Source organism: Neolamprologus multifasciatus, chromosome 16, assembly GCF_963576455.1.
Source record: "Neolamprologus multifasciatus chromosome 16, fNeoMul1.2, whole genome shotgun sequence".
In the NCBI taxonomy this organism is placed as follows: Eukaryota; Metazoa; Chordata; class Actinopteri; order Cichliformes; family Cichlidae; genus Neolamprologus; species Neolamprologus multifasciatus.
Genome location: NC_140454.1, coordinates 17,841,670 through 17,854,951, shown reverse-complemented (window position 1 = coordinate 17,854,951; position 13,282 = coordinate 17,841,670). Strand labels below are relative to the sequence as shown.

The 13,282-nt window shown below is 40.9% G+C and overlaps 1 protein-coding gene across 2 annotated transcripts in view; it reads right to left on the bottom strand.

Annotated features, from left to right (window-relative positions):
- LOC146500629 (glypican-6-like) overlaps positions 1-13,282 on the bottom strand; it is a 90,353-nt gene that overhangs the window by 60,891 nt on the left and 16,180 nt on the right. For both annotated transcript variants that reach the window (XM_085134433.1, XM_085134434.1), the window contains exon 2: positions 240-398. In XM_085134433.1, coding sequence (XP_084990559.1) covers positions 240-398 — 159 coding nt within the window. The remainder of the gene's footprint in view (positions 1-239; positions 399-13,282) is intronic.

The window sequence follows — 13,282 nt, the reverse complement described above, 5'->3', positions numbered from 1 at the left end:
CAGCAAGAGGTTTCTCCACTCCAAGGCATATTAATGAGATTTTCACATCTCGTCTCCTCTTCAGGGAGGAGAGCTAAAGAACTGGAGTAAACCCTTTCAAATTAACATGTACAGTCCCAAGCCTTTGGTTTTCCTTTTCGCAGCACTTGTTCTCCAGTGACTGACCATTAAAACAAATTTTAAAAGAAAAAAAAAAGAAAAAAATAATTACCTTAAAGCATTAAGCAAAGAGGACTTACCATCAAATCTTTTATGTCTCGAAACAAAGGTGCTTCTCAGCGTGTGACTCATTTCATCAACCAGATTCTCAAAGTCTTGTTTACTCTGTTGGCCAAATCTGTCCTCCATTTCCTCGGTGCAACATGTGTTTCCCTGAAGACATACACGAAGATGTGTCCCTGCAAAAAATGACACACAAAAAGCTATATTTTTCTCTCCAAACCAAAACGTAGGTTACATATAGGCACTTTAAACCAATGTAATGACCAAAGCTTAAAACGTTAAAGCCTGAACCATGAAATAATTGCCTGCAAATTATTATTATTATTATCATTATTATTATTTGTATTTTGTAAATATTGTTATTTTGTTTGGGTGGTTTTTTTTTTTTGTATTGTGTACAAAAATGTATTGTGCAATTTAGTTAGTCGTTTTTTTTGGGAGGAGGGTAAAAGAAAAATTACATTGATGCTGTAGAAGTCTGAGAAATTCAAGAAAACTCATGTATCACATATGATAAACTAGATGTTACTAGGTTAAATAAGGTTGGAGTATTTTTTTAAACTACTGTATCTTCTGATGCCATGTTTTTAAAAACTCAATGACCAAAACATCATTGGCTTAGTTAAATTTTAAAAAAACAGGACAACTGAGAGTCTATAGCTATTTAAGGCGATATTGTTGTGATAGTGATATGTTCCAATGGTAGCACATGAATAAAAAATCATGGTGGTTGGAACAATGTTGCACTCTAACATGTTACAGCTTACCCCTAAAAATTAGATGAGGAGCTACAGGGTGTCAAATTCTCTGAAGGACTACCTAGACAATCTTCTATCTCCACAAACTAGCCAAGGAAGCAGTAAAGCTAAAGTGGTTCAACTTGTAAAGCAAAACCACACCTTTGCATCAAAAACTATTAAGTAAAAAGAAGCTTTTTTGGTTACCAGAGTGACAAGTCCCATCCAATTAAGTTTAGACTTCACATGCTCTAATGCAAAATTTCCCCTGCTTAAACATTAGTTGTTTTTTAACCTATTTAAAGGATAAACCAGTACTATTGTTACTATGTTTTTGTCATTGCTGGCGAGGTCTGACTGGTTGGTTATGGGGTTTCTCATTTGTCTGAGAGACACTAAGTGCTTTAATTGACAAGGGCTTATTAAAGTTAAATCACATACTCCATAGTTTTAAAATATTCCTTTGCACATTACATAATTGTAAAAATTCTGAGTGGAATATCACGTTAATGACCTACATCACTTCATTTCCCCAAGCAGCCATATTAAGACAGACACAGATAATGAAAGATTCAGTCTAGAACAGAACGTGTTTCATAGAAACATTCATAACTAGGGTTTTAAGCATACTTTAATGCCATTAGAATACCAACAAGAATGTGCTGTGTAGCCTTTACAGCTCAAAGCAGATCAAGTAATACCTGCAGAAAGGTGACAACTGGGGCTGTGCCACATTATATTGTCTGTGATAATATGATATGGCACATATTTATAATATATAAGTGTCATACCATGATCTCGAAGATATAGCACTACCATGCATATATATTCCCTATATGTTCACAACAATAAGCAAAGACCAGATATGTCTGACAGCAAGCTTCATCTCAGCCTCCAACCACAATTAGGTAAAAAGGCCATTTCAGCAACTTCCAACAAAGTACAATACTGTCAACTGTCAATTATTCCCATTAAAGGTGAAAACAACATTTAGCTTCACCATCATTAAACCTGGCCAAAGATACATCATTCCAGGGATAGAATAATTATGCTATAATGTTGCTTTGCTGTTGGGGTTTTAGTAAATTCCCACTTCAAATTAGGAAGTGTTTCATTAGCTCATTTGACATTAGCTCATTGGAAAAGAAGGATTGAAAAGGGTATTCATTTTGTTTGCACTTGTATCGATACAGGGGAAAGCAAGTATTGTACCTATTTTATTAGATAAACTGAAATACTTGGGGAACACTACAAACAAGAGGACTGTGATGCCTCAAAGGCATTTATGTCATTTATCTTTAATGTTTGCTTTAAAATAATTCTTTTGTATGTATTTAAGTTAAAAAGAACAGTAAAAAGAGTTAAAAAATGTTTAGAAGCTTTAATTTTGAAGGTGAACTTGCTAGTAACCTCACTTCCTGGTGGGTTACCTGTATTGCTTCATTTCCTGTTTAATTCCGCTTCCTGGTTGCTCTAAGAGGGAGAGTGACATGCGGTCTTGCTCTGAGGCTTATCCACAGCCATCCACTTGGGAACATTGTTCAGGCAATGCCGTAAGTGTATATATTTCATGATGAAGGTGTTAAAAAGGCATAAATAGCGGTATTTGTTAAAAATTATATTTTATTTGTGATTCATGGAGGTTGATTTGTACATGTTAAAAAAGGCGGTTTTGACGATCATTACCGTTGCTAAAGCTAACACAAAGGTGTAAGGTCACATTTTGAGTTATTTCGTGATGCAATATTTATGTAAACAATCATTTTTTCTATTCTGTATTTCTTTTCAACTACAGTTTTCACCGCTTGTCAAATGAAGATTCTGAGTAAAAAGTCAACTCTACTCGGACTCGTGTATTCATTGACAGAGGTTTAGCTTGGTGTTTAATCAGAGTTGCTACACTCTGCAACAGAACACTACAGTGAAAAGGCGGCACTCGATGGTCCTACGTGTTCGTGATGGCAGCAAGCAACAAGTCATCGGTATCAAATACCAGGAGCAACGTGACATCAGCATCATCTGTAAGTGCGGCTCGCGCCAGGGCTAAAGCAGAAGCTGCTAAGGTACGAGCAGCATATGCTAGCCAGGAGGCTAAATTAAAACTGGAAAAGGCTGCTAGAGAAGCAGAAAGGAAAACTAGAGAAGCTCAAAATCAGTTGGAAGCCGCTAGAATTGATACAGAGCTGGAAGTGCTAACATTAAATCATGAAGCAGACGCAGCCATCGCTGAAGCACAGGTGTTAGAAGATGTAGCAGAAATGCATGGAAATGTAGAAAATGTGAAATCTCAGTCAGAAGACAGGCTTAGATTGCAACGTATTAGTGAATATGTTTGCTCTCAAAATGATCAGAATCAGTCTACCTTTGCACCAGTATCTGTCCCACCTGTTAAATCTGTAGACCGTGCAGAATCACAAGACAGTTTTAGAACATGGCATCCACCTGCAAGCTTAGCGGAATTCCAACATAGCAATAGCAAGCCCAAGCCTGAAGCGGATAATGGGACACATCCACCCACAACAAACCTGTCTAAACTGACCAGAGCTGAATCGAAGACCGACTTCGAAAGGACAAACCCTCGCACGTATATAGGTGCTCAATCACAAACACCCCGGCATATGCTTCCAGTGAGCGTGTCACAACCACCAGACCCTCTGGCACAATATTTGGCGCGACGTGATCTCGTTACGTCAGGACTGTACCAATTTGATGATAAGCCAGAGAATTTCCGTGCATGGCGGTCCTCATTCACTAACGCCGTGGCTGAGGTTCAACTTACAGAAACACAAGAATTAGACCTCATGACCAAATGGTTAGGAAAAGAGTCTGGACAGCAAATAAGATGCATACGCTCAGTGGATGTGAATAATGCCGGTTTGGCTCTGCGCAAGGCATGGGAGAGGTTGAATGACTGCTATGGCGCCCCTGAGATGATCGAGCAGTCGCTGTTTCAGAGACTTGACAGTTTTCCAAAAATTGCAGCCAAAGATCACATCAGATTACGTGAACTTGGGGATTTGCTTATGGAGATACAAGGCGCCAAGGAGGATGGATACCTCACTGGGCTGTCATATCTAGACACCTCCAGAGGTATTGGACCCATAGTAGACAAGCTCCCATATGGGCTCCAGGAGAAGTGGGTGTCATCTGGGTCGTGGTACAAAGAGGAGAATAACGGCTGCTTCCCTCCCTTTAGTTACTTTTGTAACTTTGTCTGTCATGAGGCAAAGAAGCGAAATGACCCCAGCTTTATTCGTCAAAGCAACGGCGCAAACCCCACAAAACCAGAAAGATTACCTATGAAGAGCTTTAACACCAACAAGTCTATCGCGGTTCACAAAACAGATGTCTCTACAATCAACAACGACCCTAACAAGAACTGCCCATTGCACAATAAACCTCACCCACTTAAAAAATGCAGGACATTCAGAAACAAGTCCATCGATGACAGGAAGGCCTTTCTAAAACAGAAAGGAATATGCTTCAAGTGTTGTTCTTCAACTTCACATGTTGCCAAAGACTGCAAATCTTCCGTGAAATGCTTAGAGTGTGAAAGCATCTATCATGATGCAGCCATGCACCCTGGCCCACAACCTCAACTCACCAAGGCTCCTCCACCACCACAAGTGAACGGCGGGGAGGGAGAAGATGACTCTAATGTAACTGATGTTAGAACCAGCTGCACAGAGGTTTGTGGCCCCGGCCAGTGGGGTCGTTCTTGCTCTAAGATCTGCCTTGCAAAGGTCTACCCCAAACATTCAAAACACAAAGCCATTAAAGCTTATGTAATTCTGGACGACCAGAGCAATCGCTCTTTAGCCAGGCCAGAGTTCTTTGAGCTGTTTGGTGTGGAGAACAAACCACTCTTATACCATCTCAGAACATGCTCCGGCGTCATCGAAACGTATGGCAGGAAGGCAGAAGGATTCCAGATAGAGTCATTGAACGGCAACGTTCTCATACCTCTTCCACCACTCCTTGAGTGCCCTGAAATCCCTAACAATCGAGCTGAAATCCCAACACCAGGTGCAGTTTTGCATCATCCTCATCTCCACCATATAGCCAAACACATCCCCGATCTGGACCCAGAAGCAGAGATACTCCTGTTGCTCGGGAGAGACGTGCTTAGAGCACACAAGGTCAGGCAGCAAGTTAATGGGCCACACAACGCTCCCTTTGCACAACGTCTCGATCTAGGCTGGGTGGTGATAGGGGAGGTGTGCCTAGGTAATGTGCATAAGCCAACGGTTGACACATTCAAGACCCATGTGCTAGACAGCGGTCGCCATTCCATATTTCAGCCCTGTGCAAGTTTCATGCAGGTCAAAGAAACACAGCCAAGCTTCAGCAAATCTAACAAAATGCCAGAGAGGATGCTAGGACACACAGTGTTTAACCAATCTGAACATGATAACAAACCTGCCCCATCAATAGAAGACATCCTCTTCCTAGAGATCATGGATACAAATGTCCACAGAGATGACACTGGTAGTTGGGTTGCTCCATTGCCGTTCAAGGAGCCACGGCAACGTTTGCCAAATAATAAAGAGCATGCGGTTAAGAGGTTTGAATCCTTGCAACGCCAATTCAGGAAGAAACCCGAGATGCAGAAGCAATATGTGGCATTCATGGAGAAGATCATTGCCAATGGTCACGCAGAGGTGGCACCACCCTTGAGGGAAGATGAAGAGTGCTGGTTTCTTCCATCATTCGGGATATACCACCCACAAAAGCCCAACCAAATCAGGGTGGTTTTTGATTCCAGCGCTAAGTACTGCAGGGTCTCCCTCAATGACATGCTTCTGACTGGTCCCGACCTCAACAATTCTCTCTTGGGTGTCCTTCTATGCTTTCGAAGGGAGAGAGTAGCTATCCTCGCCAACATCCAACAAATGTTTCACTGCTTTTTGGTCCATGAAAGGCACCGCAACTTCCTCCGGTTTTTGTGGTATGAGGACAACGACCTCACCAAGGCAGTTATCGACTACCGCATGAGGGTTCATGTCTTTGGCAACTCACCATCTCCAGCTGTGGCCATCTATGGTCTGCGAAGAGCCATTGCTGAAGGTGCCCAGAAGTACGGTGCCGACACAGTGAAATTTGTGGAAAGGCACTTTTACGTGGATGATGGCTTGGTGTCTCTCCCATCTGAAGCAGAAGCAATCAACCTTCTCCAACGGACTCAGGCTTCACTTGCTGAATCAAACCTCCGCTTGCACAAGTTTGTGTCGAACAGTCCAGCAGTCACTGGAGCTTTCCCGCCAGAAGATTGTGTCCCGCTCATCAAGGATCTGGATCTGAGTGGGGAGACAGCACCCATGCAGCGCAGCCTGGGTTTGCTTTGGGAGATCAGAAAAGACACATTCACATTCTCTGCATCAACTATTATCAGTCCTCTCTACCGTCAATAGTGTTTTTGATCTGATGGGTATGCTGGCACCTGTCACAATCCAGGGACGAGCTCTTCTTAGGGAACTTAGTTCGGAACTGACTGACTGGGATGCACCTCTCCCAGAAGACAAGCTGAAGAAATGGGAAACCTGGAGAGATTCTCTTCAAGTCCTAAAGGAGCTTCATGTGCCACGTGCATACACATCAAACTCGCTCACCAAAGCTGTGCGCACAGAGTTGTTTGTATTCTCAGATGCCTCAACTATGGCCATTGGGGCTATCGCTTACTTGAGAGCCATCCAGGAGGATGGAAAAGTGGAAGTAGGATTTGTTATGGGCAAAGCCAAATTAGCACCCCAGTCTGAACCAACAATCCCGAGGCTCGAACTCTGCGCTGCTGTCCTTGCAGTAGAAATGGCGGATCTCATCCGGGAGGAGCTGGATCTGAAATTGGATGCTGTCAGGTTCTACACAGACAGTAAGGTGGTACTCGGGTACATTTGTAATACGACAAAACGCTTCTACACATATGTCCATAACAGAGTCCAACGTATCCAACAATCTACCAGACCAGAACAATGGCATTATGTGTGCACGGAAGAAAACTCTGCGGACCATGCATCCAGATCTCTGCCTGCATCCCATCTGGCACAGAGTTCTTGGTTCACCGGACCTTCATTCCTGCATCAGTTATCTGCAGAAACAACACAAACCAGTGAGACGTTTGAGCTCATCGACCCAGGAAATGACTCAGAGATTCGACCACAGGTACGCACCTACACTACTCATCTGAAGGAACCTGTACTTACCCCTGATCGCTTTTGCCGTTTCTCCACCTTTACCTCTCTACTGCGAGCAGTGGCTTTCCTTATCCATGTGGCAAGATCTCACAAACATTCAAACCAAAACAGCAGGTGTACAGGATGGCACACATGCCGCTTACTTCGTACTGTGAAGAAATGGGAAACCTGGAGAGATTCTCCAGGTTTCCCATTCATTGTGGATGAAATAGCTCAAGCGAAACATGTCATTCTGCAAGCAGCACAAAGGCCAGCCTTTGCCAAGGAACTGTCGGCCCTCCAAGCAAACAAAGTGGTGCCCACAAACAGCCCGTTGCATAAACTCAGTCCAACTTTGGAGAGTAGTCTCATCTGTGTTGGAGGCAGACTGAAACATTCTCAACTAACATGTGAAGAAAAGAACCCTGTAATCCTACCCAAGGACAGCTACGTTTCCTTACTGCTCGTACGACATCACCATGAGCAGGTGAGACATCAGGGTCGACATCTCACAGAAGGTGCAGTAAGGGCAGCTGGACTGTGGATTTTGGGTGGGAAGCGACTAATCAATTCAGTCCTACACAAATGCGTAATCTGCCGGAAGCTGCGTGGGAGACCGGAAGAACAACGTATGGCTGACTTACCGCCAGAACGTCTCAAGGTTTGCCCTCCCTTCACATATGTGGGCCTTGACGTCTTTGGACCTTGTCTGTTGTAACCAGACGTACCAGAGGAGGACAGGCAGAGAGCAAACGGTGGGCCATGATGTTTAGTTGTTTGAGTTCAAGGGCCGTCCACATTGAGCTGATTGAGTCTATGGACACATCTAGCTGTATAAATGCTCTCAGGCGGTTCTTCGCTCTCAGAGGCACTGCAAAAGAACTTCAGTCTGATTGTGGGACCAACTTCATTGGAGCTAGCAAGGAGTTGGAGATGGACAATACTGTACAGGGGTACCTCAGCAAGCAAGGATGTAGCTGGAACTTCAGACCTCCACATGCTTCCCACAAGGGAGGCTCGTGGGAACGGATGATTGGTGTTGCCAGGAGAATCCTTGATTCAATGCTCTTGCAGCAAAAGAGTCGCCTAACCCATGAAGTGCTGTCAACACTAATGGCAGAAATTACAGCTATCATCAATGCACGTCCACTCCTACCTGTGTCTACAGACCCACACCAACCTTTCATTCTTTCACCAGCCATGCTCCTCACACAGAAATCAGGAGTTCCACCTCCTCCAGGAGATTTCACAGATAAGGACCTCTTCACAAAACAATGGAGGCAGGTTCAAGCGCTCGCGAACCAGTTTTGGGCCCGTTGGAGCAAAGAATACTTACCATCCTTACAACAAAGACAAAAATGGACAGTGACACGCAAAAACCTTCAAGTTGGGGATCTGGTCCTCCTCAGGGACAAGCAGACCATCCGCAACTACTGGCCCATGGCCATAGTCACAGCAACCTTTCCTGGGAAGGATGGACATGTGAGAAAGGTTGAGGTAAAAACGACCGACCAAGGTGACACAAGAACCTTCCTTAGGCCAGTTGCAGAAGTAGTTCTTCTTCTGCCTAAGGACTGATTAAGGACTGTTGTTTGGACTCATTCAAGTTCATAGTGGCCTCACATAGGCCAGGCGGGGAGTGTGATGCCTCAAAGGCATTTATGTCATTTATCTTTAATGTTTGCTTTAAAATAATTATTTTGTATGTATTTAAGTTAAAAAGAACAGTAAAAAGAGTTAAAAAATGTTAAGAAGCTTTAATTTTGAAGGTGAACTTGCTAGTAACCTCACTTCCTGGTGGGTTACCTGTATTACTTCATTTCCTGTTTAATTCCTCTTCCTGGTTGCTCTAAGAGGGAGAGTGAAAAAGGCATAAATAGCGGTATTTGTTAAAAATTATATTTTATTTGTGATTCATGGAGGTTGATTTGTACATGTTAAAAAAGGCGGTTTTGACGATCATTACCGTTGCTAAAGCTAACACAAAGGTGTAAGGTCACATTTTGAGTTATTTCGTGATGCAATATTTATGTAAACGATCATTTTTCTATTCTGTATTTCTTTTCAACTACAGTTTTCACCGCTTGTCAAATGAAGATTCTGAGTAAAAAGTCAACTCTACTCAGACTCGTGTATTCATTGACAGAGGTTTTGCTTGGTGTTTAATCAGAGTTGCTACACTCTGCAACAGAACACTACAAGGACAACATTAGCTTAGCTTGACAAAGCTACCTCCACATTCGGAACTTTTACTTGTGTGGCTCAGTCACATCAGTAAAATTACGACAGAACCTACTTTCATCAAAAAGACAAAAAAGAAAAGAAAAAGAATTGGTGGCTTCTGGTGTTTGTCCAACAATGTTGTAACCATTCACATTAAATGCTATAACAATGTAAACCGGTCATGATTCAATAATGAAACATCACAACCACAGGTTATCCCAAATTTTCTTGAAAGATTGTGATATAATTTTAATGCCCACTCCCGCACCTAGTGAGAACAGAGTGTGACAAAGTAAGAATCAACAAAAGGTGCATTTTTCTGGTGCTTTCACAGCGTTTCACAACCACTATTTTTGAAAGTAGATACAGTATTATTACAATGTAATTCACTGTAGCTGCTATCACAACAGAGGCAGTTTCTTTTTAAAGCACACAAATGGAGATGTAGTTACAAGCTGTATATATTGCTACACATATGATCTCAAGGTTAAGAATAAACATCCATGCTCAAGAAACCAACATTACTTTACTTAGTTTGTATGAAATAGCCACACAAGCAACATAGTGTAAAGAGAAACTATCTACAGGGTATGAGAATTCACTTTTAAGTGTTTCATCAGTTTCACCATGGGTGTGTGTTTTTTTGTGGGCATGTATTTGCTAAAGCAAGGAGTAGCTTTGTAACCTCCCAGAACTCAGCTCCCACGTAAAATATAACCACCACGCTGAATATTTAACTTCCATGTAATTATTATATCAGCAACTGAATTGCTCCATTTTAAGATAATTTTATTTTATGGTACTGATAAAAAAAGAACACGATGTGAACATGTTGTGAAAATAACAGAACAGCACAGATAAATGCCAGAATGTAAATATTTGAACACGGTATAATCAAACAACAGTATAAGAGCTGCAAGGAAAGAGACTTATGCAATCCTTACTTGTGAAATTCATTCTTAGCTTTGCATGCCTCACTCACTTTACTTATTTCATTCAGTTGTCAGGCCTGTATTGACTAAATAGCAGGTGATATCAACCAATAAACAAAAACATGGATCAAAAGTCTTCATTACTACACACCATTGTTAAAAAGACCCTGCAAGATAGATGGTAATAGCATCATACAACCAAGTCCTGTGTTTTCAGTGCAGCCTTCTTATCAGATATGTCAAGAAGAGGGAAAAAATACATCTTGACACAACAACCCTACTGTGTGCTCCAGCAGTCTCAACAGAGTGAAACATCACTTAAAAATAAACCTGTCGTACATCAACATATGGGAAGGAGCTTTCAAGGGACTTCACCACTCAGCAAAGTGCCATGACCTTCCTAGTCAAGGTTAAAACAGCCCTGTAGCTTCACAGATAATCTATCTACAGGAGCACAGACCACACACACATTAGCCACACAAAGGATGGAGTATGGGCCAGACAGTTCTTTTACAACAGAAAAAAACCCACTCTTGTGTGATGTAAACATGCGTTATTATTTTTTAAGATACGTTGTCAACAGCATCAAAATACTTAAACCATCAGCTCGATTTCCACATTAAATTTACCAATACAGCAGGTTTTTTTCTCCATTCCTTCCCTAAATCAAATAAAAGGGCCAGTTAGCAGAACACAGCTATCACTGTGAACACAAATACCAGAGATTATTGTAAGAATTCAGTTCCAGAGCCTAGTGGTTAGATTTTCATTTGAGCCCATTATCCATCTTATATCTGCAAACTCAAAAAGTTTTAGGCACTGCAGCTAAAATGAGGATGCTTTCCAAAATGATAGACAAAATACTGTTTCTTTTTTAAATCAACTTCATTCCATCTGCAGTGAACAAAACAGGATAAAATAAAAAAATTCTGCATCACAAGATCTTTACAAAAGAAAGATGTCCCCTTCACATAGTTGATTGACATTGTAATTGGATTTCACTATGCTCTGCTGCACTTTTAAAATCTGTGTTTAAAGAAGAAAAAAAAAGGTGTTAACTTAATATCTTGTTAGATTCTAGCAGATGTGTTGGTCTCTGGTTAGAAAAATAGAATCCTGTCCTCAGCTGAAATCATTACAGTAGATGTGAGTTGACAGTTCTGTCTTTCAGACAGTGGCATGTACAGTAAACTTACTGCAATATTACTTTGAATGGTAATTTGCATTAATGTGTGAAAAATCACTCAGCTTTTTTCAAATAGCTGAGCTCCTCTTGCAGTCACAGCCATTTCCCCAAGACATACCACAAATGAATAAATATTACGAAGTAACTGTTATTGGGAAAATATTTCTTTTTCTTTGTCACCCATCAAAATCAGATCAGTCAGAAACTTATATCATGCATGCCAGTGACTCTTATGTCGTGTTACAGATGAGGCGTGTGCTGGTCTGCAGTCTGCTGCGAGACATTAATTGACTAAATGAAGCAAATCTTATCCAGTTAAAATGTAAATGGGAAATTACATTGTATTGCATTTTATATTAGCCTTTCTATTCACATTATGATAACAGAACTTGATGTTATATTTACTGCATTACAGGAATTGAAAATTGAAATAAAACTTTTAGGTTTTGTTCTCTTTTGAGTTTTCTGTGCCAACCTTTGCCCCGTGTTTCTGTTGCGCTGTGTACAACTGTGTCATTTACTTTCTGCTGCTAACATAACAGACTTTTGAATCTTAAGGTACTACTTCCTGTCCTTTCAGTTTCACTTGTAAATGCATTTTAAGGCATACTTCCCTTATTTCACTTTAGGTGACACAAAATAACCTACTTAAAACTGCTTGCATTAACTATGGATTATAAAAAATTAAGTATTTATAAAACCTTTATTAACACATTTACACAATTAAGCATACTTTAACCAATACATATTTATAAATGTAAAATAGTGTCATTAAACATGTATTATGTGAACTTATAAATCAAGACTGAAACATTCTTATCTGTGTTTATGAATTACAAGCTAATGTCTATTAATATAGGATTTATCCTTTATAAGTGATGAATTAACACTTTACTAATGTAAATGTTTACTAATATTATATGGTGTTACTAGTATGAGGTGGTGAGGTGGAAGCCACTCACTGACTTCGCATTGTTATATTTTGTGTTAAATCTATGGTTCTCCGAGTCCCTCACACACATATACAGAAACATGCAGAAACTTGCCATTAAATTCATTTTTGTAACATCGCTGTCCTTCAGATTTAGATGTGTGCTGTAATGGAGTTTCACATTCTTTGTCCGCTTTTCTATCAATCCTTGTCCCTTATGTCACAGAGAAAAATAGAATGTTATTGTGACCCATGAGGGCTGTTTTTGGAAACAGTTGTGAAAATGAAAATGTTCTTCCAGTAAACATGTTAGCACAGCTTTGGGACAGCCTCTGCACTGAGCCAAATCTCATGCAGATGGGGGGTTTTGTTTACTTTTGGCTGGTAAGGTAACAAGTATGAATTCCAAATAAAGCTGTGTACAATTTCGAAGAAGCCATACTTCTGAAGAAGCTGAAGGAGAATTATTTCCCTCTAATAGCCAAAGCTGGTCTTTGGCAAGTCAGTTAATATTAAGTGGATAGGGTGGGTGAACCAAAGAGGCTTGTCCCTGACTAACCTCGCTGTACAAGCTCAACACCTAACCTCTGTTTTTCTGGGGCTAACGGGAGGATGTAGTACTTCACTTTGCATCTAGCCATGGGACCAGACTGTATTTAACGTGCAGACAAGAAGAACAATTGTTGCTAATTAACAAGAAGCAGATCCTAATCACACGGACATAAGAACAGCAGAAAATACAAGACATACATACAGTGCCATGAAAAAGTATTTCCCCATTCCTGATTTCTCACTTCTATGTATATTTATTTTAGTTTAAGACTCCAGTGAACCACGCTGAGAGCCATTATACACAAATGGAGAATATTTGGAACAGTTGT